This window comes from Erythrolamprus reginae, chromosome 1 (assembly GCF_031021105.1).
Source record: "Erythrolamprus reginae isolate rEryReg1 chromosome 1, rEryReg1.hap1, whole genome shotgun sequence".
In the NCBI taxonomy this organism is placed as follows: domain Eukaryota; kingdom Metazoa; phylum Chordata; class Lepidosauria; order Squamata; family Dipsadidae; genus Erythrolamprus; species Erythrolamprus reginae.
This window is the reverse complement of record NC_091950.1, coordinates 51,609,143-51,636,172: the sequence shown is the minus strand read 5'-3', so window position 1 is coordinate 51,636,172 and position 27,030 is coordinate 51,609,143. Positions and strand designations below refer to the sequence as shown.

At 41.2% G+C, this 27,030-nt stretch overlaps 1 protein-coding gene across 8 annotated transcripts in view; it reads left to right on the top strand.

The window, feature by feature from the left end:
• EVL (Enah/Vasp-like) overlaps window positions 1-27,030 on the top strand; it is a 196,908-nt gene that overhangs the window by 74,477 nt on the left and 95,401 nt on the right. For 7 of the 8 annotated variants that reach the window (XM_070752391.1, XM_070752400.1, XM_070752373.1 and 4 more), the window contains exon 2: window positions 25,163-25,331. In XM_070752391.1, coding sequence (XP_070608492.1) covers window positions 25,163-25,331 — 169 coding nt within the window. Of the gene's footprint in view, window positions 1-2,241; window positions 2,381-25,162; window positions 25,332-27,030 lie in introns of those variants that run through there. The other variant, XM_070752364.1, reaches the window with a different exon arrangement.

The following is a 27,030-nucleotide window of genomic DNA, read 5'->3' as shown; positions in this document are numbered from 1 at the left end:
TACGTGTGACGCATCCGGGGTTGCAGGCCACCAGTTTGGCACCCTGCCTTAGATCTTAGATTTCCATGCTCTTAGCGATTGCCATGTGCTATCTGCTTTGCCTGCTATTTTTTTATGCACAGATAGTCCTCGACTTACATCATTTCATTTAGTGACCACTTGAAATTACAGCATCACTGAAAAATGTGACTGATGACCATTTTTCAGAGTTATGATGGTTGCTGCAGCCTCATGGTCAAAATTCAGACATTTGGCAACTGATTCATAATTTTAATGGTTGCAGTGTCTCACGGTCATGCGATCGCCTTTTGCGACCTTCCGAAGCAGTATTTGGTTGACTCAAGTTGACTCAGGTTTATGCAACCTTCCATCTTTCCGAGGTTGGTAAAATGAGGATCCAGATTGTTGGGGGCAATATGCTGACTCTGTTCACCACTTTGCAAGTGCTGTAAAGCATTATAAAGTGATATATATACTGCAAGTCTAAGTGCTATTCCTAGTATTTAAGAACTTATGTGAAGCTCTTTATTTGCACCTGAAAATACTGAAATTTTAAAGGCTTTTAGTAATAGGCAAATCTGTTTAGAGCAGTTGGGCACTTGGTGTCTCAGAGTTGTTGGTTTATAAATAAATATATTTGGCCATACTTTTGAAGAGGATAGTCAGGAACAGGAGCTGAGAAAAACAAGCTTAGCTACTAATAATTTAGGAAAGTCCCCTCCATTTTTTTAATAAAAGCCATTCTTGTAAATTAGATCTCACTGCATGTCAAAGCTCTTTAACCTAGTTCTAAAAACAGTGCTCATTTTCCGGCTTTGCTGACCTCAGTGATAACAACAGGAAGAATTTAGAAAGTTGTCATGTGCTACAGTGGTGAGATAAAGTTTGTGAACTCTTTAAAACTACAGTATATAATCTGCATGATCCACATTAGAACTTCATCTAAATTTTAATTGTCTTTGAACAGTGTGCTGTATTATGTTCCTATTGAAGATACTGAGCCAACATTCAGTATCTTGATTTGTTATAAAATTTTACATTTAGAAACTAGTAACAATTATTTAGCAGCAATAAAATCAATCTTATGTTTCCTGTACTTATCAATCAATGTCTCCCATTGGCTTGGAAATTTTCCTTATTCAATTCATAAATATTTTGGATCTGCCTGTATTTGAGATCATGCCATAACATTCTAATTTAATTGGAACATCAAATTCATTTTTTCCCCTTTAAGATAATTGATTGATAGTAGTAACTATAAGAGATCTTGGAGTCCTAGGGGACAATTACTTAAATATGAGCCAGCAGTGTATTGCAGGTGTCAAAAAAGCCAATGCAATCCTAGGCTACATTAACAAAGGGATAGAATCAAGAGCATGTGATGTGTTAATATCACTTTATAATGACGTAGAAAGACCACACTTGGAATATTGCATTTAGTTTTGGTTGCCACACTATAATATATTGAGACCCTAAAAAGACTGCAGAGAAGAGCAACAAAGATAATTAGGGCCCTGAAGGTCATGTCTTGTTTAATGAAAAGAAGGACTAGGCATGACATGATAGAAGTGTTCCAATATCTGACGGGCTGCCACAAAGAAGAGAGGGTCAATCTATTTTCCAAAGCATTTGAAGGCAGGATAAGAAGCAATGGGTGGAAACCAATCCAGGAAAGGAGCAAACTAGAACTAAGGAGAAATTTCCTGACAGAACAGTTGATCAGTGGAACTACTTGCCTCCAGAGGTGTGGGTACTATAACGTTATAGAGGAAACTGATCATGCATGGATCTCAGTACTGCAGGATTTGTTCTAAATTGCTGCAAAAGGTTAAAATGTTAGATGTCAACAGGGGAGATCCTGTTTAATCCAGGGATAGCCATGTAAACTCCCTGATAAGCATAAACCTATCAGACTGGTCTATTTAGTCTATATGCTTTCTTGAGTTCCTGAAAAAAACATGCAATATAAATCTTACAAACAGTTCAACTGACTGCTATACACAGTAATAGCTTTTTGTAACCTCGGCTCTTACCATTATGCCAATGTCTGAACATGAATTTGATATTTTAAGAGCCTCATGTCTTTTTCCAATCGTCTTGTGATCAATCGTTGAGGTTTTTTAAAATCAAAAAGCACACCTATAACTTGTTTCCTGTATGTATGCTTTCTTCTTTGGTAAAGCTTCCTTTTTCCGGTTTAGTTATGACTCTATAAAGTTAAAACAGTTGGTTTGGTTCAAAATGTTCATGTGCACTTCTCCTTTGCAAATTGAAACTACATGCTGTAATGCAGTATTTGTACTGGGCAAATCATTAGTACAGTACAGTACTCTGATTTTCTCCAAAAAGACATTGCACAGTTTCTTGTGATGGCAGCAAGGTAAGATTTTGACAAGCCTGCTAAGAATGAGATACCATTTCTTTGAATAATAATACACTGTATTATGACAAGTAAGAATTTAAATCAGAAATCATCAGCCCAAAAGTAAATTTAGATTCATTTATCATTACAGATTCATTTATCGTTACAGACATTTTCCAGTCTTCAGATTGTAGTTGAAGATTAAATCTTATTTGTTGGTTAATGTGCCTACCTAGTTAGCTACCTTTCTCATATTAATGAATCTTTATGATTATTTTTAAAATGTTTTTTAGACTGTCTTTATTGTATGATATGAACTGAATGACATTCTGTTTAAATGCATGAAATTATTTTGCCATGTGCTGTTGAACATGTCATGCAAGTTGCATGTAGAATTGCTACAAATTTTGCAACATTACTAATTCAGATAATAAATTCTAAACAGATTTAACTTGCTGTTCTAGTTAATCAAATATATTTACAGAACTATTCCTTTAATACTTCTTTCCATGTCAGTGATTATTTGTAGCACTGTGGAAAGTAGCATCTTTTCCTTAATGTTATATATTTAAAATCTTTGCTTTAAAACAATATATCAGCAAATCACCACTTCTTTACCATACCATTAAATAGTAAGCAAAAAGATTATCTGGGGAGATGAAAATTAGTTGGCCTTTGGGTAATCTAATCTGCAAGGTCTCAAGTTTAGCTCTTTCTTTCCCCTCTCAATAACTGCAGATGCCTCTGTTGATATGAATATAAATGACATTCTGTCTTAGCTATCCGCTTCTTTCTCCTAAGCAAAAGGATAGAGATATGTATGTTTATATGTTTGTAAGTATTCCAGCTGAAGTCCCTACATATCTGGTGCTACCTTGGCTATTTCATATTCACCCTAAATAGGAAGATATATGGTTTGTTTGTTTGTTTGTTTGTTTGTTGGTTGGTTGGTTGGTTGGTTGGTTGGTTGGTTGGTTGGTTGGTTGGTTGGTTGGTTGGTTTAATCGAACAAGTATAGGATTGTAGTTTGTATAAGCATAACATAAGTAGTAAGTAATGATAAAGGAAGACAATAGGATAGTAAGACAGGAATGATAGGCACGATGGTGCGCTTATGTATGCCCCTTACAAACCTCTTAAAAAAGGGGAGGGGTGAAATGTAGACAATCTGAGATTAAAGATTTGGGGATTTGGGGGAAGAAAACACAGTCAGGTAATGCATTCAAGGCATTGATCACTCTATTGCTGAAGTTGTATTTTCTGCAATCTAGTTTGGAGCGGTTTACAGTCTTCGGAGAGGAGCGGCATACAAATCTAAGTAATAAATAAATAAATAAATAAATTAAGTTTGAATCTATTACGTGCTCATGTGTTGTTGCAGTGATTATGATGCTATATTGTGACTGTTATTACCATAAGGAACCACTTGAAGTGATTCTTCCTGGAACTCAAGGAAGTTATTCAAGTAGAATTTGAATATCAATTCATCAAGACTGCACAAGAAAAGAAATAAATCAATACATGGTCTTGATGCTGTTTTCCATTCTGTCTCCATGATATAAATATATGTTTAAAATTAAATGTTCCAGCTACAAAAGAGTATAACAAAGCAAAGAGCTTTACTTCTCATATTCCTTGAAATAACAATATATGTTCGTAATTTTCTTCACTTTGGAGAAAAAACAATGACATATTTACCACTATGACTACCTGGTACTCTCTTGTTGATAGTAAGTCTAGAATGAGCACTGATAGAATAGAATGGAATAGAGTTCTTTATTGGCCAAGTGTGATTGGATACATAGGGAATTTGTCTTTGGTCATATGCTTTCAGTGTACATAAAAGAAAATATACATTTGTCAAGACTCATGAGATACAACACTTAATGATCATCATTTATTTATTTTATTTATTTATTAGATTTGTATGCCGCCCCTCTCCGTAGATCCGTAACCATATGGGTAGGGTACAAATAAGCAAGCAGGAAACAATAAGTCCACTTTTTTCTCTGTAAGATTTTGAATTAACTGTTAATTTTCCATGGACTGAATTTACATTGTGATTGATTTATTGATTATGAGCCATCAAGTTGATGTCAACTCTGCAATATATCTGTTTACAAGAGCAATATATCTGTTTACATATTGTAAAGTGATTCCAATTTATTCCTTGTAGCTTGGTCTCCAATTCTATCCTCTTACCTTGTCCCATTGTCCCATCAGTTCCTGCAAATCAGTTTCATTGCCCAAGTTCATCCTCTTCTCCATAATCTTGAATTGAATATGATCCACCATGTATCGGTACCAATTTTGTACTGTCCATTTTGTCGCATCCTTCTAACCCAAGACTATCACCTCCTGAGCTCTTTCTATCACTGCTTCTTCTGTTTCTCCAAATTCTCCCATCTCGTTCCTTTTAACTAATATTGCCATTTCCATCGTATATTTAAATCCAAGAACTTTCTCTAGTTGTGATTGAATGGTGGTGAATAGACATATTCCTCACCATTCTATTCCTCACCATTCTATTCTACTCCCCATCATTCTTCTATTCCCCATCATTCAGTCAGAAACGAAGAAGCTTCTTGGATGAGAATTGAAATGTTTTCAAGAGAAAGAAACCAAGAAAGTCCAGTTGCCTTTTGAAAAGTACCAGAATGTGGTAATAATCACAGTGTTGGTTACTACCTATAAAGCCCTTACGGAACTGTCTCCTGCCTCACGTATCGCAGCGGCCAGTCAGATCCCACAGAGTTGGCCTTCTCTGGGTCCCGTCAGCCACGCAATGTTGCCTGGTGAGACCTAGGGGAAGGGCCTTCTCTGTGGCAGCTCTGGTCCTTTGGAATCAACTCCCCCCTGGAGATTCTCACTGCCCCTTCTCTTCGAAAGCATTTTGAAAGGTTTTGAAAATGAACCTTTGCCAGCAGGCCAGGGGCCGTTGAATATTGGCATCCTGCTCCAATTGATAGTATGATTAGGATTGGATGAACTTGGATGAATGAGTTTAATATTGGGAATGTTAAGTCTCGGGTTTTAGGGTGGAGGTTTATAATTTTATCCGTAATTTTATATTGATTTTATTCTGTAAGCTTCCCTGAGTCCCCTGGAGAACAGCGGCCTAGAAATTTGTTATATAGGTAGGTAGGTAGGTTAGGTAGGTTAGGTACCGTGTTTCCCCGAAAGTAAGACAGTGTCTTACTTTCTTTTTATCCCCAAAAGCCCCACTATGTCTTACTTTCGGGGTATGTCTTATATTGTCCCGGGCACCGGGGCTGGCTCGTCTTCGGGCTTCGGCCCGGGTGAGGCCTCTTCGGGCGCCGGAGCCGGCGGCGACTTCCTGACGCGCTACTGGCTGGTGTCGTCTAAGCTCCGCAAGCGCTTCCTGCGCAAGCCCAACGTGTCGGAGGCGTCGGAGCAGTTCGCGGCGCTGGCGAGGGAGCTGCGCGCCCAGGAGAGTCTCCCTTACACAGCCTGGTGCCAGCTGGCGGTGGCGCGCTGCGCCCAGAGCTTGGGCCACCCGGCGGGTGAGGCGGCGGCCCTGGCCGAAGCGGCGACTTCCTGACGCGCTACCGGCTGGTGTCGTCTAAGCTCCGCAAGCGCTTCCTGCGCAAGCCCAATGTGTCGGAAGCGTCGGAGCAGTTCGCGGTGCTGGCGAGGGAGCTGCGCGCCCAGGAGAGTCTCCCTTACGCAGCCTGGTGCCAGCTGGCGGTGGCGCGCTGCGCCCAGAGCTTGGGCCACCCGGCGGGCGAGGCGGCGGCCCTGGCTGAAGCAGCGCGGCTCTGCCTGCAGCACGAGCGGGAGCTCCGACTGCGGCAAGGCAGCTAGATGAGAGGGAGGCGGCAATACCCCCGTGTTTCCCTGAAAGTAAGACATATGTCTTACTTTCAGGGTACGGCTTATATTAGCCGACCCCCCTGAAACCCCCGATACGTCTTACAATCGGGGGTGTCTTACTATCGGGGAAACACGGTAGGTATGTTAGGTAGGTAGATGGATGGATGGATGGATTTGGGTGGGTGGGTGGATGGATGGATGGATGGAAAGATGGGTAGATAGGTAGGTAGGTAGGTAGGTGGGTAGATGGATAGATAGATAGATAGATAGATAGATAGATAGATGGATAGGTGGGTAGGTGGGTAGGTGGGTAGATGGTAGATGGTAGATGGGTAGTAGATAGATAGATAGATAGATAGATAGATAGATGGGTGGGTGGGTGGGTGGGTGGGTGGGTGGGTGGGTGGGTGGGTAGGTGGGTAGAGGGTAGAGGGTAGAGGGTAGATGGGTAGATAGATAGATAGATAGATAGATAGATAGATAGATAGATAGATAGATAGATAGATAGATAGATGTTTCTTTCGTAGTGTGTATACACTTTCTGCTTCCAATCTGTTGGCCAGTGCAACATTTTCCAGATTTTCTAGCCTAGGCTAGGTTGATTACAAGTAGTCCTCTACTTACAACCACAGTTGCCACAAGAATTTCCATTGCTAAGTGAGTTTGCATCTGATTTTATGACCTTTCTGTGACAGTTGTTAAACAAATCACTGCAATTGTTAAGGAAATCATTTGACTGCTAAGTGAATCCAGCTTTCCTCATGAACTTTGTCAGATGTTTGCTGGGAAGATGGTGAATACATGAATGATGTGGCAACCATTGAATATTCATGCTGGTTGTCATGTTCCCATATTTTGATTGCATGACTATGAGGATGTTTTAACAACCATAGGTGTGAAGACTGGTAATAAGTCACTTTTTCAGTCCCATTTTTTTCAGTTTTCAATGATTGCTAAATGAATGGTTGTAGGATGAGGATGAGCTATATAAAACCTTTACTGATCCTTCTTTTATTTTTCCCATAAATTTTCTGAATGTTACATTATCTTCTTTAGCCTTCTGACTGGGTAATGATCAGATCTAACTTTAATATTCCAGTATTAGATATTGCTGTAAGTAGGGATCATTTTCTAAGATAGGTTGGCATCTCTGCCATACAAAATTTCAGTACTGTATATTCCTTCCAACTTTTAATATTTTTGACTCAATTACTATCAGTCCAGTGATTTTCTTTAGCATATCAGTTTGAAGTTGGAACCTCGGATTTCTATAGTAGTAATATAAAATAGAGGCATCATAATTAAATTAAGTCTGTTTGGGGGAGAATCCTGAAGCTTTAGTTGTCAGAAGTAATATTGAAATTAACTTTACCTCTATTCGTTAGCTTGTTCACAAGACAGATATGGCCAGTGTCTGGTGGGTATAAACCATAGATTGTCAAATAACCATGTGATCAGGTCAGATTCATTCATTTATTTTTTACTAGGCTAGGGGGACTTTTTTTTTTCTTTTTCTAATCTTGTTGTCTCTATTTTAATGATTTCGTGGGGACTAAACCAAGTACCTCAGAGTGCAAGTGGAAATCCATCATTCCAAGTGAAAAACTTAAATTAATAATAGCCTTTTTATAGTGAGATATAGAATATACTGTGTAATATAGGTAATTTATTTTATTTATTATTAGAGTTGAAAGGGACCTTACAGGCCATCAAGTTCAACCCCCTGCCTGTGCAGGAAATCCTACATCACCCCAACCAAATGGCAGTCCAATCTCCTCTTGAAAGTGTCCAAAGTTGGATTACATCCTGTAATATGTATGCTGAAAATTGTCACGGTTCAAAAATAAAATTCAATTTATTTTGAGGTGTAAAGTCTCTTGAAAGTCAACATAAAATAGCTTTTGATTCACTGCACATCTATGTCAATAACCTTTGAATTTCTACATTATAATGCTGACTGGCTTCAAGTAATGTCATACTATCTCCTGTTTTGCAGATTTTTTTTAGATTTATTGAGGAAGTCAGCTATTGAATATGTAATATATTTACTCATAATGTTCTTTAAAAAGAAGAAAATTACTTTGCACTTTTGCAGTTTTCTAATACATAGTTCTGATGTGAAATCTATTCTAGTGATAGTAGTTCAAATTTCTCAATAACTCAAAATCTTCTACAATCTTTTCAAACCCATTGTCACTCCTTGAGCACTTTAGAAACAGTTTGGTGTTAAGTAGCTGTTGTGTAACAGAAAGATTGCTCAAAGCTGTTATCTGAAGTGGTTTACTGGTAAGGTTCATCTCAAAATCATTGAAATGTGAAAATTTAAACTTTCAAAAGCTATTTAGCAACAGTCTATATTCACTGTATCATTTTAGGACAGTAGAATTAAACTTCTTATTTAGTACTTTATACTTATTTCCAGGCACAAACTGAAGTGAGTTCAAAGAGTGTCTAACTATATTTTCAAGAATTAGAGCATGCAAACAGACTTAACAATGTGTTGAACTCGAAGAAAAAAATACATACATTGTGCTTGGGCAAGTGACAATGATAGATTACCTCTGATATGAGAAGTTATTTTAGAGCTATATTACTTTGCTCTCTAATTAAATTACACTTTCTCAATTCAACCAATCTTATTTTACATTAAGCTTACATTATTGTACATTTTTCTTAAAAATTGCCATAATTAATGTTATTTTAATTAACTGTTATCTCTTCAGAGTAAGTGGATTGCAGCAACAAGCATGTGGCTTCTTACCTCTACCATACTAGGTAACATAGGTCAGCTGTACATCCTGTATAATCTCAGGGTTTTAAAAAGTACAACCAACCATACTAATTGGTATTAGAGTTTTTAAAGTTTTTTAACTGTATTAGTTGTATATTGTTTTGATATGTTGTGAGCCGCCCTGAGTCCTCATAGAGGGGTGGCATACATATCCAATCAATCAATCTATCTGTCAATGCATTGGCTTAACCAAATCATTCTACTAAAGTCAGAACCATAGGTTTATGATTTCCTGTTGGCTTGGGAGAAAAAAAAATACTGCATTCACATGCATTAGTTTAGTTTTAAAAAATGATGAGGTTAGCCAAAAGGAATTAGATCTGCAAGTGACTGGTGTGATCTATTTTGCTTGAATTTTTGTTCTGACTGGTGTGATCTATTTAGAACTTGAATTATAAGCAGCTATTATGGTCCAGCTGTGTTTGGATTAATATTACAGATATGTAATCTGACATTTGTCTGTTGCCATAAATTAGAGAGAACTAGAGTGATATTCTCTCATCCTCTTCAGTACTGATTGTTTCATGTGATTTTTTCTTGGCTTTCATTCTTTCCTTTCTGTTTGAACAAAAACATGAAATTGTATGTCTATTCAGGGCTGTTTCTCAGAGGGTCTGATGAATGAGACATTACAGAAAACTGTTGGTCTTCTGGGACAGACTTTTTTTTTCTCTGGAGCAGAGTTTTTCAACCTCAGCAAGTTTAAAATGTGTGGATTTCAACACATAAAATTCACTTAGACCAGTCTTTCCCAACCTTGGCAACTTGAAGGTATTTGGACTTCAACTCCCAGAATTCCCCAGCCAGCAAATACTGGCTGGGGAATTCTGGGAGTTGAAGTCCAAATATCTTCAAGTTGCCAAGGTTGGGAAACACTGACTTAGACAATATGCTGGTTTTGGAATTCTGGGAATTGAAGTCCACAGACCTTAAAATTACATGGTTCAGGGAACACTGCTGTGGAGTATGGTGGAGCAGTGGGGATGAGTGGGATATTGGAAAGCCGGTTTGTTGTAAGGGTTAGCAGTGCTGTCTTAGAAACCAGGAGATGAGAGTTCCAATCTTGCCTTAGGCATGAGAAAGCCAACTGGATGACTTTAGTCCAATAGCTCTTCTCATGTGGCTGTTTTGTGAGGAAAATAAAAGGATGAAGGGGAGCATTATGGTTATTTGGTGCCTTGATTTATTTATCAACTAACAAAGGTGGGTTAAAATTTAGTAAACAAAATAAATACAACACCCTTGGTAGCGATAATGGTAACATAGACATATGTGCACAACTGGTGAGCTCTCAAAATAACATGAAGATGCCTCCACCCTACTGGGTCTCTTGATCTTGCATAGGAAAAACAAATATGCAAGTTACTGAGATTTTTTTTTTACAAAAACAGGACTTACTGTATTTAACAAAAGGAGAATAAGGAAAAAAAGTATTAAGTCTCTAAATAACAAAATCAGAACAGTGGAATTTAACAGAGTAAGGAAATAATTCTAAAAATTATTTCTGTTTGTATACCTCATGAGACAGTTGTTGTCCATTTATTCAGTTAATAGAGTAGTTGTCACCATGAAAGATTGGGAGGGAGGGGCTATTATTTCAGTCCTTGCCTTGTATGACTTCACTTGGGGGGGATGCCTGTTTCTCTCTACTTTTCAGAATCTTTTTCAACCATTTGCATTAAAAAAAATTAAGGTTGTCCACTTCTTGATCTTGAATATAGCAAGATCAAAACTTGCTATATTTCAAGCATTCTAGAAAGACTCCTCAAATTTCAGATACGGTGGTACCTCTACCTAAGAGTGCCTCTACCTCCGAACTTTTTTAGATAAGAACCAGGTGTTCAAGATTTTTTTGTCCCCATGGGGCCTCTCTAGGAATCTCCTGGGGAGAAACAGGGCCGGAAAAGGCAGGGAGAAGCCTCTGTGGGGCCTCTCTAGGAATCTCCTGGGAGGAAACAGGGTGTCCACCCTCCCTGTGGTTTCCCCAGCCACATGCATTATTTGCTTTTACATTGATTCCTAAGGGGGAAATTGCTTCTTCTTACAAACTTTCCTACTTAAGAACCTGGTCATGGAACGAATTAAGTTCGTAAGTAGAGGTACCACTGTATATTGGAAAATTTCATTTGACTGCAAATGCCAACACTAGCACATCAGAGGAGGCTGCACTGTTACAATATAAACCTAACTAACCTTTGCTTCATTGAAGCAAATGTAAGAAAAAGATTTGATGTCATTGTAGAACTTTGGAAGGCTTGAGAGAATATGAAAATACAGAAAAGTATTTCAGCCTTCTAGCAATATGTATTGTAAAAAGTTGATTCACATTATTGATTGTGTTAACTTAATTATTTTCTTTATTGCCTGCTAGAATTTTTCTGTACAATCTTGAGCAGAGAATACTTTTTCCAGTCATGGAACTATCCCAAAGTTATTTATATCTTATGGTTACAAAGTTTTGCATGCCAAAGTGATATACTGAATTACAGCCTTGGGCAAAGTACTTTTGTGTTTTGGTGTTATAATTTGGTCTGAAATGATGACGGTTGAGGTGCAATCCACTAGAAACATCTTCTGCTCAAAATGAATGAAAATTATGATGCTGTGACTCATTTCCTGCCAGATGTGAAAGCAGATCTATAACTGCTGCCTAAACCATCAGCCCCAATGTTTCCTTCTTCTCCCGTTTGCGTAGCACTACATTATTTTCATACACAATTTTATTGCCTTTCTTCAAATTCACTGGGACTTAGGAAAATCATTGCTGAATGATATTGCGTCATGTTGTACAAACCCCCAGTCATCTCAAAGAAACAATATAGGGCAGCTTTTTTGCAGCAATCTTGCCATCCACCATATTGTTTCATTCAGTCCCCAAAGAAATTAGACTGGGTGAGATTGATTGTGCTTCAAGTGTTGTCATGTGTTTTTAAAAACTGCCACTTTCTTAAAACAAAAGTTGTAATACAAGCAGTCACCATTAATCATGCAATGTAGTACAATATACATATTGTTCAGTGTCTTATTTTGGATCATTTCCAGAAGAATTCTTCGCTGTTTTCTTTTTTCTTTTTAAACACAATGATTCTGGCCAAGTTTGTGATTCAGGAGAAATACGTTCTAAGTACTTGGTGGGCCTCATCCTGAGATTTAAAGTAAAGATAAAGTTTCCCCTCACACATACATGCTAGTCGTTCCTGATTCTAGGGTGCTCATCTCCATTTCTAAGCTGAAGATGACGATTCCATGGTCATGTGGCCAGCATGATTAAACACCAAAGGTTCACAGAACACTATTACCTTTCCACCAAGTTAGTCCCTATTTTCCTACTTGCATTTTTAATTTAATTTAATATATTCGACTTCTGTGCTGCCCAATCCTGCAGGACTTAGGGCAGCTTGAAACAATAAAAACAATACAATGATGCAATGATAAAAAGAAGTCGAACAATAACAATAATTAAAACCCCCAAACAGTAACTAACCCAAATTATAACCCCTCCCCAAAAACAAGTTAACAAACATCCATACTGTTGTGGTTAGCTCTGGCCCAGCTCCTGCCCCAAGGACTGTGGATGTGGGGGAGACATCCACATGCTGCAGGCCTGTTTTGCCCCCGGTGGAATCTGATGATGAAGGCTCCTCTGACCAAGAAGATATGAGTGACAGGGAGGAGGAGAGTGTGGCAGACAGCTCAGAAGGAGATCAATTATCTAGCTCCTCCTTGGATTCAGAACAAGAGTTAATGATACAGCCACGCATGCGGAGAGCGATGCATAGGCAACAACAACTGAGAGATTATTATCAAAGAAAATGAGGCCACCTGTGGTTGGGTGGGGCTGTGGTAATTAGTGAGGCTGCTATAAATAGCAGCCTGTGGGTTTGGCCATTGCGGAGGATTATCTGATCATTGTGTTTCGTGACTGCTTTACTGACTTTGACTTTTTGTGTGCTGATTTTTCCCTGCTTTGAAACTAAACCAGAGCAAAGTGTGTTTCTCCGTACTGAAGGAGTGGGTCCAGCAGTCACATGGGTTGCTCCTGTCCAATCCGTTGGAACTGAGCCTAGTATTAAAAAAGACTGCTGGATCCGCCCCTTCCCCAGAATTCGCTCAGTTCGCATCCTCGGATGTGTGTGAATGCTCGTTCCTCTCGATAAAACACCTTCCCTTCGATCTCTCTTCAATAGCAAGTAAGATTTTTCCATTACTCAGCTTGCCGGCAGTTTTTTTTCTCAGCCCTACAGGGCTTTGAGTTGGGGGAGAAGTTAGCGGCTCAGCCATTTGCGGTTTTTCCCTTCGTGCTGTAGCCGCGGCCGGTTTGTTAACTCCGGCCTTGGAGGTCCTGCCGTGAGCAAGCTTTATTTTTTTCAACTAATTAAGGGCTATTTACCTCCCGCGGTGTGGGACTTGTTTTGTCTCCCGGGCTTAGTCGCTCCTATTGCAAATAACGGAGCAGTTATTTTGGCGCCAAGGCTCTGACGCCCAGTAAGTTGCACTTTCGGTTCTGCCCTAAGGGGTCGGCCATTAGTGCCTACAGCCCGCCGCCTGACCCTGGAGTCGTCGCTTTGAGTTCCCTCGGGCCTATTCTCCACGGAAGTGGCCTCCAACCAGTGTGCCTTGGTTTTTCTTAAAGTTAAGTTAGTGAGGCCTGCCACGCTGCACTTAAGGACAAGAACTCTTGGTATCGCCCAGGATTGCCTCTTAAGGCGCAGCTGCTCCTGGGCCTAGGAGCAGGGTCACCTATCCTCTTGGGAATTCCACAAAATAATTCTTCTCTCCCCTATTTTTTGGCTCAAGCCTTGTCTTCTGTAATTGCTCAGACTATGGCTTCCCTTCCCAAGAGAGGCACTACCAAAGGTTCCAAAGAGGTTAGGCCTACTGGTAATCCTTCTGAGCTTCCCCAGGCCTCTTCCTCCTCTTCCTCAGGCTCTCAGTCTTTAGCCAAGCCCACTAGGGCTGAGAAGAGAAGGGACCTAGCCCTACAAAAAATACATGATAAATCAGCCAAACGTTTTAAGGTGCAGGCCCAAGTGCATATCAACCCTACCCCCCCGGAGGCCTCTAACCTGCCTCCCTCTGGGGTACCTGTGCTATCCCTGGATGAGCCAAACCTAAATCCACCCCAACCTAACCTATGGGGTTTAGGTCCAGAGGAGCCAGATATTACCGAGGATTTCCCCCAGCCAGAACCTGTTCAGGGCCTCAGGGATCCTCAGGCTTTTCCGGCTGATATTTCTTCCTTGCCACCGGAGTTTCAGTCTATCTTGACTATTCTGACTAACACTATTGATGCTAGACTCTCATCTTTAAATGTACCTCCTCTGTCTCATCCTCCCCCTCGCTCCTCCCGTCCCGTGAGTTCTTCTCCTTCCTACAGAGCCCCAGTCATGGAGGTCTCTGACTCCTCTCAGGAAGAGGATGAGGACGTGGATGCAGAAGAGGATGATGACCCCTTTCAGCGTCTGTCGGAGGATGAGGAATCTCAGATTAAGATTCCAGCCCCAGCTGCTATTTTCCCTTCGCAGCTTTTCAAATCTCTCCTGCTAAAAGCTAGAGTATCCACGGGGCTAGCCGGGCAAGAGAAGCAAGCTACTCCTTCCACAGACCCCCCAGAGGAAAATCTTCCTTACTTCATGGAGGAACAGGAAGACAATGAGGTAATTCCTATGCCCAAGTTGTTTAAGGATGCCTTGCTTAAACAGTGGGACCACCCAACCATAGGCTTCACTCCCACTCCCAAGGACAAGAAGCTCTACAAGCTCTCCCCCTCCTATGAGGAACTCCTAACATGTCCCAGGCCAGATGAACCAGTGAAGACGCTCCACTCAACGGCTGCCATGCCTGGCGAGGCAGAGGAGGTCCTCCGGCCAGAGGACAAACGACTTGAACAAATGCTCAAAAGAAGTCTCCTTGCAGACTCATGGGCCATTAAGAGTGCTGCAGCGGCATCCTTCTTTTCCAGAGCTATGCTCTTATGGCTTCGTCAGCTCCAACTACACCTGCCTCCAGATGACTTACGGGGCCAACAGGATTTCAACAAAATTTTCGCAGCTGCCCAATATATAGCAGATGCTACTCTCCAATCTTCCAGATTTGCAGCCAGATCAGTAGCAGCCTCCACAACGGCCAGAAGGCTTCTATGGCTCCGCCCTTGGCAGGCGGGGGTAAGACAGAAATGGCAGTTAGCTATGGGTCCACTGAAACGTAACCTCCTCTTCGGAGATCTTCTGGACCCTCTCCTTACGGAAAACGCAGACAAGAAAAAGGTCTTGGGACCTACCACCAAGAAGGCCCCGAAACCGCAGTCCTTTCGGCGCACCGGGCGTCAGCAGGATCAAAGCTTCGCATTTCACAAGAGCCCAGGTCAGTATTCCCCTCGCTTTCGATCCCAAGCTAGAACCACCAGGGGCAGAGGGTCCCGCTATCAGAGAGGATCCTCTACTACCAGAACTTCCAAAAGAACCAGATGGTAAGTTTTCTCACCTGCCTATAGGCGGTCGCCTAGCCTGGTTCTCTTCCGCCTGGCACCGCTCTTGTAAGGACCCCTGGGTCATTGACACAGTGGAAAGGGGCCTAAGGTTAGAGTTTATTTCTTCTCCCCCTAACCGTTTTATTTCTTGTCCCTCTCCCAGTTCCTCTCCATCTCGTATTCGAATGGAGGAGGCTATTTCTCATTTGTTGACTATTAGAGCTATTCAACCGGTCCCCTCTCTCCAGAGAGGTTTAGGCTTCTATTCCATCCTCTTCATGGTCCCTAAGACTTCTGGAGGCTGGAGAGCCATCTTGGACCTAAAGAAATTAAACCGCTTCATTAAATATAGAAAATTCAAAATGCACTCCCTATCTTCCATTTTATCAGCTCTTCATCGAGGAGACTTTATGGTGTCTCTAGATCTCACTGAGGCCTACCTCCATATCCCCATTGCCAAGGTCCATAGGAGATTTCTGCGCTTTGCCTTTCAAGGCAGGCATTTTCAGTATAGGGCTATGCCTTTTGGGCTCTCCTCAGCTCCCAGGGTTTTCACTAAACTCTTGGGATCCTTGGCGGCTCATATCCGGGCCTCTCCCATTCATATTTTATGTTATTTAGATGACATTTTAATTCATGGTAATTCCAGAGCTGGTGTAGCTGCAGACCTCTCCTCTACCATGTCGGTTCTACAGAACCATGGTTTTTCCATAAACCTTAACAAGAGTCATCTTGATCCATCCACTTCCATCCTGCATCTGGGGACTATCATTAATTCCGAAATATCCCAGGTTTTTCTCTCCAATGAGAGAAAACGCAGCATTTTGGATCTCATTGCTCGCATCCTGCCCCAGCAATCGGCCTCCATTGTCACCCTATCCTCCCTTTTGGGTAAGATGGTGTCATGTATTGGTATTGTTCCCTGGGCCCGCCTTCACGCCAGGGAACTTCAATGGCTACTATTACCATTTCAGAGATCAGGCCACAGCAACTCGAACCGACGCATCACCATCCCACCGACGGTTCGCAGATCCCTCAAGTGGTGGACTTCTCCAGCCCTAGACAAGGGATCCCCCTTCCGGTGTCCCGACCAGTTTGTAGTCACCACAGATGCCAGCCTCTCGGGCTGGGGAGCCCACGCCCAAGGTCTTTTAGCTCAGGGCACATGGTCACCGGAGGAGGCTTCCAAGCCCATCAATTGGCTAGAATTAAGAGCCGTGTCTCTAGCTCTAAAGCAATTCCAACCTCACATATCCAACCAACATGTGCTGATTCTCACCGACAATATAGCCACCAAAAGCCATATTTGCAGACAGGGAGGCACAAGATCCAAGGCCCTCATGAGGGAGGCCCTGAAGTTGGGTCTTTGGGCAGAGAAAAATCTCCAATCGCTTCTAGCCGATCACATCTCGGGGAGCCTCAACGTCCAAGCGGACTGGCTCTCACGAGCCACCATAGATCCAGGCGAGTGGAATCTCCATCAGTCACTGTTCCACCAAATCTGCCTCAGGTTCGGCCATCCAGTGTTGGATCTATTCGCGACCAGAGACAATACCCAGCTTCCCCGCTTCATCTCCAGGTTCCCGTCTCCGGGAGCGGAGGCAGTCAATGCCCTCAGGAGTCCTTGGCCTCCAGGCCTACTGTATGCCTTCCCTCCAATTCCAATTCTGCCAGACGTGATCAACAAAATCCTCCTGGAGAAAGCACGTGTAATCCTGATTGCCCCTCACTGGCCTCGCAGACCCTGGTTCGCGGACCTTCAACAACTGTCCGTCCAGGACCCCTGGCGACTCCCCGCTTCGGAGGATATGTTGCGGCAGGGGGCCTCCTTCCATCCGGATCCAGAGTGGTTCCACCTCACCGCCTGGCTGTTATCCGGAGGGACTTAGACCTGCGAGGGTATGACCCAGACACAGTGGAAATCATTCTGAAATCTAGAAGGGGGTCTACCAATCGGATCTACGACCATACTTGGTCCAAATTTCATCAGTGGTGCTCGCAGGAGGGCTTATCCCCCCTGTGTCTTCCCATACACAGGTTAATCGCCTTCCTTATGAAAGGTTTTCACCAAGGTCTCTCTACCAGCACCATCCGCCGCCATCTGGCCGCTATCTCTTCCGTCTTGGCGGGGCCTCGCAGGCAGCCCCTACGCTCCCTTCCAGAAATCCAAGAATTTCTAAGAGGAGTGGCCAATCTCAGGCCTTCTAAAATCCACAGATATCCAACCTGGGACTTGCCACGGGTTCTCCACTCTCTTACTCAAGCACCTTACGAACCCCTGAACTCTGCGTCCCTCAGGTACCTATCCTTCAAGGTAGCATTCCTGGTGGCGATTACTTCCGCCCGACGCATATCTGAGTTGGCAGCCCTTTCTATCAGACAGGACCTCTGTCAGTTTCATCAGGATAAGGTGGTTCTGCGGCTGGACCCCACCTTTCTACCCAAGGTCAGTTCCATGTTCCACAGATCTCAGGATATCGTTTTACCTTCTTTCTGTCTCCAACGAGAGCATCCCCTGGCGATTAGATGGCACACTCTAGATCTCACTAGAGCGCTAAAGATTTATATCCAACGCACAAGATCCATCCGGAGATCTGAAGCACTCTTCATAGCCTACCATCCCAGATCCTTGGGATCCAGAGTGTCTTCCACAGTAATAGGTCGTTGGATCAGAGGGGCCATCTCAAAGGCCTACGAGACAGCTTCCCTCTCCATTCCAAGGAATATTACAGCGCATTCCACCAGAAGTGCTGCCACATCTGCCGCTTGGGCGACTCAGGCTCCGTTGGAAGAAGTCTGCAAAGCAGCCACTTGGGCCTCGCCAAATTCCTTTATAAAACACTACAAGATTGATTCGTACGCATCAGCAGACGCTGCCTTCGGAAGAAGAGTACTCCAATCCGTTATCTCTCACGATAGCAATGTACTCCCACCCTAGGGACCTATCTCTTGGGTATGTCCCATGTGACTGCTGGACCCACTCCTTCAGTACGGAGAATAGGCGTTGATTGCTTACCTGAACGCCTCTTCTCGTACGGTGAGTGGGTACAGCAGTCACTTCCCTCCCTTGTGTGGTCTTCTTTACCTTCTATTCTAATTTCTTATAACACATGAGAGTTGAACATTAAAGAGCTTCACTACTGAGCCTAGTCTACGGATTCGCGAATTCTGGGGAAGGGGCGGATCCAGCAGTCTTTTTTAATACTAGGCTCAGTTCCAACGGATTGGACAGGAGCAACCCATGTGACTGCTGTACCCACTCACCGTACGAGAAGAGGCGTTCAGGTAAGCAATCAACGCCTATTCACTTTGTGAAAGAAGAAGGACTGTGAATTGCCTCACAGTTGCAAGCTAAGTATCACAGAACTGATAAGGGACTTGTATAAATTACCAGTTTGGTTGGAGATGAGTGCTCTTTGCTATACCAAATGAGGGCTTGGTTTAAGTGAATTTTCATTATAAAGAACATTGTTTTGAATTTTCAAACTTGTGTGTGTCTGAAATTTGTACCTCTGAATTTTTGGGAGGATTCTACCAGAGAGCCCGACAGAACACATACCAACAAATTTAATTCAGACATGTCTGGTGTTAAAATTCACACACACACCCGGCCTGTCGGGAAAGTCAGATTTTAACAGCTTTTTGAAAAGCCAGTAAAGTGGGACCATTGCAAAAATCGGGAGGGAGCTGGTTCCATAGAGCTGGGACGGCAACAGAAAAGGCCCTCCCCCACGGTCCCGCCAACCTACATTGTTTAGTCGACAGGACCTGGAGGAGGCCGATTCTGTGCGATCTAATAGGTCTCTGGGAGGTATGTGGCAGGAGACGGTCCTGTAAATAATTACATGCTTTTGAACTGCTGGGTTGGCAGAAACTGGGGCACGTAATGGAAGCTCACTCGATTATGTGGCGCTAGGGATTCAACCTGCCGAACTGCCGACCTTTATGATCAACAAGCTCAGCATCTTAGCCACTGAGCCACCAGGTCCCCACTGAGTCACCGCATCCTGAGACTTACACCTATCCATAAGACCATTACTGTAATTGTTTCAAAAAATGGAATCTGGCTCCTTGATATACCAGAAACCATAAATCCATAAATTAGAATAGAAAGCTCACAATTGCAAACATAAACTTCAAGGACATAATTCCACTGCACAAATCCCAGCGGCTGGTTAAGTCCCACAGAGTTGGTCTTTTCCGGGTCCCGTCGACTAAGCAGTGTCATCTGGCAGGACCCAGGGGAAGAGCCTTTTCTTTGGCGGCCCCGACCCTCTGGAATCAACTCCCCCCAGAGATTAGGACTGCCCCCACCCTCCTTGCCTTTCGTAAACTCCTTAAAACCCCCCTCTGTCGTCAGGCTTGGGGGAACTGAGACATCCCCCCCCTTGCCTATGTAATTTTGTGCATGATATGACTATGTGTATGTATTCTATCTATTGGGGTTTTTTTTCTTTTTAGACTTTTTAATGTAAAACTGTTATTCTAGATTTTAATTATTAGATTTGTTATCATGTATTGTTTTTATCATTGTTGTGAGCCGCCCCGAGTTTACAGAGAGGGGCAGCATACAAATCCAATAAATAATAATAATAATAATAATAATAATAATAATAATAATAATAATAATAATTCCTTCTAACCATCACAGAAATCTTCTTTTTTTGCCATTAATATAAATTTATATGAACTAAAAACTGAAGATTTTTTTCCTTTCACTTTTGATAGCTCTATCTATTTATGAATTCTGGAGGATTGATTCCCAACACATTCAGATACGACCAACTTGGATGACAAGTATTAATTAGTATTGACACTCTGTGATAGGAGTCTCTGTCAGCAGATTACCTGATAGGGATTTTTAAAAAGAGAGAAAAGGGTCATCGTGACCTCCTTCCATTATTCAGCATGAAGAAAACTTTTATCCGTCACTATTGAGCCTAGTAGTAGGAAGTGCAACGTACAGGGATGTAAAGCTCTTTGACCCTTTTCTTTTTGGAAAGGCTTCCAATGGCTATGAGTAGACTCGATCTAGGATATCATCAGTTGTTGTCCAATACTTTGATCTCTGTACTGCACTGGCTCTTCTATACCATTAGAACAGAGGTGGCAAACTCAATTTCATTGAGAGCTGCATCAAGGTTGTGCTTGACCTCGGGAGTGGGTTGGGCATGGCCAGCTTGACGTCACTCATGTCAGAGGCGTTTGTTGTGGTCCAAGCACTCTGCCAACAAAAACACCCCCACAAGCTCCATTTTTACTGGCAGAGGGTGGCAGGAGGCAGTTGTAGTTGAAAATGGAGCCTGGAATGCAGCCCTCCTGAGCTTCGTTTTTGCTTGCAGAGGCACCATGGGCCCATCATTTTCTGTTTATAGAGGGGCCTGGCAGGCCAGATCTAACACCCCGTGGGCCAATTATGGTCCCCAGGCCTTGAGTTTGAGTATGGCAGTTAATGAATATATCATTTCTCCCAATATGCAAAAAAATATTTGCCTGGATAATGTTTTTAATTTTTTCTACTGATATGGCTATGGAATATGATTTGTTCAAAAGGCAATTTAATTTGGGAATAGTGATGAAGTAAGTTATGATGTAAAATATACTTCACAATAATGCTCTTAATGTAATTGATGGTATGTCGTGTAAGGATAGAAGGGATGTCATAATGTCGTGATACAATCCTACTATCTATTGTGAGCTTTTAAATAAATATTAGCATAAATATTAGCATGAGAATGAAAGTTCCTGAAGCAGTGTGGAAACAGGCTTTTAGGCTTTACCATGAGAGTTTAGCAGAGAAGAAATTGAAATGTAAAAAGGCATTTTAGTGTTGTGAGTCTGGTAATACACTTGTAGATACAGTCCTGCCTGGGTTGAAAAGGTTTTTTAAAATCTGAAATTAGAACCCAGCAGTACCTAATAACATGGCTTATCCATTATAAACTCCACATTTGTAGCACCGTAAGAACTAAAGGTCATCTTGGATAACACCAGTGTCCCATCAGGATGGTGTTCTGTGCCCACCTTTCCAAACCAGATGCTTTCCAGACACATCACTCCAGAGAGTGATAACCTTTTCTTGCTATTTGAATACATCAGTCAATATTTAAGGGAGTGATAAACAGCTCTTTAGACTACTAGCCCCAATCTTTCAGGCCTTTTGAGAAATATTCTAAAATTGGTAGACATCATTGTAATTGCACAATGAAATTATACATTATTTAAAGATATATACTGTATTTGTGTGTGTGTGTGTGTGTGTGCGTGCAAGTGTCTTTTGGGGGAGGCTTCCGATTCTCCATAATATCCTCTTAAGTATGTATACAATATTCCAACAGTCACTATGATTTAGCTAAGGGAATTGCAACATTGATGCTTTATTTTAAAATCTCCAAATTTTGCGTCTTCCCTGTTACATTCTGAGTTGATATTTTCTTATTTACCATGACTCCAGAAAACCTTCCTTGATCAGCTGCTCCCAACTGCCAGCAACTTTCAACCCATTTATTCATGTATAAAGTTTGATTCTCTCTCCCCCCCCCCCCAGTTGATGTACATTATTGTATGTGGAACCGCATTTGACATCTGGTGCTCATTCATATAGTATGGAGAAATATTTTTGGAGCTCTTCACTGTATATTTTATTTTCCTCTTGTGATAATTTCTGTAGTGTTAGCAAATTTGGCTACCTCTGTGCTCAAATGTAGTAATGAAAAATATAAAAATGTTCTGGCCCAAGTGTTCAAATCTCTCCAGTATACATTGCAGAACTTTAGTGGTAGTTTTGCTAGATTTGAGTTCCAGTTCTCATACTGACAACCCCACTAAATTTAATTGGAATTCTAGTCACACTTTTATCTTGATCTATATTTACTTTTCTGTTTCTAGAATTATTTTGTGATTGCATTCTTCTATCCTAGAATGCAATCTCTGTGTCAAACACATAGGACTATAACACTGTGTCAAACACAGAGGACTATAACTCAAGAAGTACTTTTAAACTTAACTGTAGCACTTTTCATTGTTTTTCTAAATATTTTTAGCCTAAAAAGTGTTCTGCCTGGCTCTCTGGTAGGAGCCTCCCGAAAATTCAAGGATACAAATTTCAGACACACACATGTTTGAAAATTCAAAACAATGTTCTTTATCACAAACTTCAAAATAAACTGAGCACTCTTTTTGTATTGCAAAGAGCACTCGTCCCAAAACAACCGGGTACTGTACAATTTCCCTTAATCAGTCTTTAAGTACTTAGCTAGCAGCTGTGAAGAAACTTCACACCCGTTCTTCTTCCACGAAGTGAAACACCCACACACTTTGCTCTGTGTTGGTTTCAAAGACGTGAAAAATGAACAAACAAAGTCAAGGCACGATCCTGAAGAACTGCGATCAGATACTCTTCCACAACAGCCAAACCCACACGCTGCTATTTATAGCAGCAGCCCTAATTACTGGAGCCCCACCCAAACACAGGTGGCCTCTCTTATCTCCGATAATATGTCCTTACTTGGTCTCTTCTACGTATAATTCTGCGCCTGCGTGGGTCCAAGACGTCTTCATCCAAATCAATGGAAGATAATGGAGATTGACTGCCTGGGCTGTGTGCCAAGCCCCCTCTTCCAAGTCACTCCCACCTTCTTCTTCATCCGAAGAAACTAAACTCTAAACTGACTCTGTCGGCAATAACACAGGTCTATGACATGTTGAAGTTTCCCCTGCGTCCACCTCCACATTCCCTGGGGCAGGAGCTGGGCCAGAGCCAACCACAACAAAAAGTAGATTAGGAAGGGGGTGATACAACAAGAAAAGAAAAAAAATATTTGTCATTTTATTTGTCTGCTTAGAATTACTGCTAGTTGTTTGCTTAAATTTGTTTTTTTAAATAAATTTTATTAGTTTTTAATATTAACAGCAGATACACACTACACAAAAAACAAGTGCACAGTGATATGTGCTCCCACCACCCAGTATCATTCATTCAGAACCCCTCCACCAAAATGAGGGTGTACTGATTTATATTATTTTAAACCAATAACATTATTATGTTTACAGATTATAGAGTGATTCCAGTTTATTCTTTATAACTCCGTCTCGAATTCTACCAACCATAAAACCTCTAACCCTGTCCAATTTTCCCATCAGTTTTTTCACTTTATTTTCATGAATCGTATTCATTTTTATATCCATAATTTCAAACTGAATGTGTTCCATCTTGTACTGATACCAATTTTGCATTGCCCATTTTGTTGCATCCTTGTTGTTTGCTTAAATTTGCATAAAATTCAGTATTGCTATTTAAGACACAGACATTTTCACCCTCTTTTAGGCAGGAAAAGGATGCATCTTATACTCTGAAAAATATGATAGATTTCTTTGATTTGGCAACAATTTAAAAAATCCCTCTTCATAAAATGTATGTGATAGATATACACAGATTGATATTTGTGCATTAGGACTCTTTGTACTTTTCTTCATTAGAAGAAAAGATATAAAAATATAGGTGAACATATTTGAAAGGAAGAAAAGATAAATGAGATAAGGAGAGACAATTGGACAGGGGATGGAAGGCACACTGGTGCACTTATCCACACCCCTTACTGACCTCTAAGGAACCTGGAAAGGTCAATCGTGGATAGTCTAAGAGAAAAATGTTATTTTATTTATTAGATTTGTATGCCGCCCCTCTCCGTATGTTGGGGGTTACCTGAGTCAGGTAATGAGTTCTACGCTTTGACAACTCGGTTGCTGAAGTCATATTTTTTACAGTCAAGTTTGGAGCGGTTAATATTAAGTTTGAATCTGTTGCGTGCTCTTGTGTTATTGCGATTGAAGCTGAAGTAGTCATTGACAGGTAGAACGTTGCAGCATATGATCTTGTGGGCAATACTTAGATCGTGTTTTAGGTGTCGTAGTTCTAAGCTTTCTGGACCTAGGATTGATAGTCTGCTTTCGTAGGGTATTCTGTATCGAGTGGAGGAGTGAAGGGCTCTTCTGGTGAAATATCTTTGGACATTTTCAAGGGTGTTTATGTCCGAAATGTGGTATGGGTTCCAGACAGATGAACTGTATTCAAGGATGGGTCTGGCAAAAGTTTCTTAGCACTTCTCTTGGAACATATGGTGTTTAAGTAAGGATGAATGGCTTGTAAGAAAATTGAGAATAATGGAGTCTTGGGCTTCAGATAAACCTTTGCAACCAAAGTTTCTTCTACATGGGAGTTCTCTAAAGATACTATAAGCAGTAAGTAAGAACATTTTTCCCCTCTGATAACACAAACCAATACAACCAGGCCAGCATTATGGAAATCTTTGAAGGCATGAAACTGGGTAGGAATCCTATTCTAGCATATAGTATGTATTTTGTATAGAGAGAATGTGTGAATCAGTCCTTTCATTTTCATGTGTTCATAAGACTGCTTCATACTCGTTTGTTTTAATCGACATTGGAAAAACAAATTTGCATGTAAACCTGAAAATATTTGTTTCCCACAGACAATATATTCTTCTATGCATTTTATCCAAAACATAAAATGTAGAGACTACAAGATAATATTCAGATTTCTATTGATGAACTTTGAATTAAATCATTTCATTTAAAATGCAAATGTCTAACATTCTGAAGCACTACTATTTCAGATTATAAAATATATCACTGATTCTGTGCTTGTCTTTGATTTACTGTTTATTCTTATTGATTTATTTTTCAGTGAACAGAGTATATGCCAAGCCCGGGCATCAGTTATGGTTTATGACGATACCAGTAAGAAATGGGTGCCAATAAAACCTGGACAACAAGGCTTCAGCCGAATCAACATCTATCACAACACAGCCAGCAACACATTTAGAGTAGTTGGAGTTAAACTTCAAGATCAACAAGTGAGTTGTTTTTTCAGTCTTTCTACCATAAAAGTCCTAAAATAGAATTCAAAGAACAGTGGTGGTTCTGTGTCTTGGAAAAAGGTATATTAAGTGTGTGTATGCACATATAAACTTTTTATTTTAAGATTACATTCTTTCCTCTGTGGTTGAAATACATAATTTAGGCCGAGCAAAGGACGCCTTATGCTGAACTGGGCTGTTGCTCCATTTAACACAGAGCTGTCTCCAGTGGTTATAAGACGTTCTCCAGGGTTTCGGGTAATTCCAGCATTACCATGAAATGCCAGATTTTATATGTAGGATATTATATAAATAAAGCATGTTGTACGTTCCAAGATTTATATTCCTCCCTCATTTGTTTGGATTATTTATTTATACATATTGTTCTACTTCAAACCCCAAGACAGCGTGCTTTACAAGAAAACTCTTGTTAGCATAATAATCTTCTATAGTCATTATTTGCTGTGAAAGTCCCTTTCAACCCTACGGCCTTAGTGATTTTAAAAAGGCAGACAAGTTGAAGCTCTTATTATCTTCAGAAACAAGATGTTTCTTATCTTATCACCTGGATTTGAATGAGCAGCTTCATTCTCAACAGCCCTTAAGATAAATTCACAGAACTAACTGTAGTCAATAAAGGTGATCTAATACAGGGGTGTCAAACTCAAGGGGCCGGGAGCTGGATCCAGCCCACAGGGTGCTTAGACCTGTCTGCAGGCCCACCCTGGAAACGGTGCCTCTGCCAATGAAAATGGAACTCACGGGCCTCCCTGAGCTCCATTTTTGCTGGCAAAGGGCTGCAGGAAGCTGTCACGGCCAAAAATGAAGCCTTGATGAGCAAAAACAAGCTGGCCACGCCCACCCTGACAATGCCCCCAGATAAACACACACCGGCCCAATGAGGTCAAATACAACCCTGATGTGGCCCTGAATGAAATTGAGTTTGACACTCCTGATCTAATAAATGCCACATATAGGAATTAAAAAGTTAAAAGCTCAAATTGGCTGGAAGCCTACTTATCAGTATACTATTTGTTTGTAATTTAATTTAATTTAATTCAATTCAATTCAATTTAATTTAATTTAATTTTAGGCCGTCCATACTAACTTCAATAATGTGGAAACTACCAAATTGGGGAAATTGGGGTGGGGGGTGGGGCTGGGGGCAGAATAAATAGAGCTACTTCAGTTTTAATTTCTGAGTCATTCAAGGGCAGCTCTATTTTAAAGTATTGCAGTAATCTTAAACACAAGGTGGGAATGAATCAAGTTTATATGGCTTTCTGTTTCCAAAAGGATTATGTTTGGCTCATTAGTCAAATTGGAAGGTCTCCTAGCCAGTCTTTACATGATGCTCAAGCAGATGATTCCACCAAAGTAACCAGTGTTACAGTGTTACATGTTAAGCCATGAATGTTTGAAATGTATCTAGATGTTCAATTTCTTTTAGGACAATCATGGCCATAGTTCCCTCTAAGCTGAGCAGTGAGCAATCGCTCACTTAAAAATCATCATCAACTCAGAGTTTTCCAAACCTGCCCAGAAGCCGAGAGGGAAAGAGTGAGAGGGAAGGAGAGAGAGAGGAAGAGAGGAAGAGAGAGAAACAGATAGAAAAAAGAGAGGAAGGAAAAGAGAAAGAAAAAGAACGGGAGTAAGGAAGAGAGAAAGAAAATCAAAATCTAGTTTGAAACTAGCT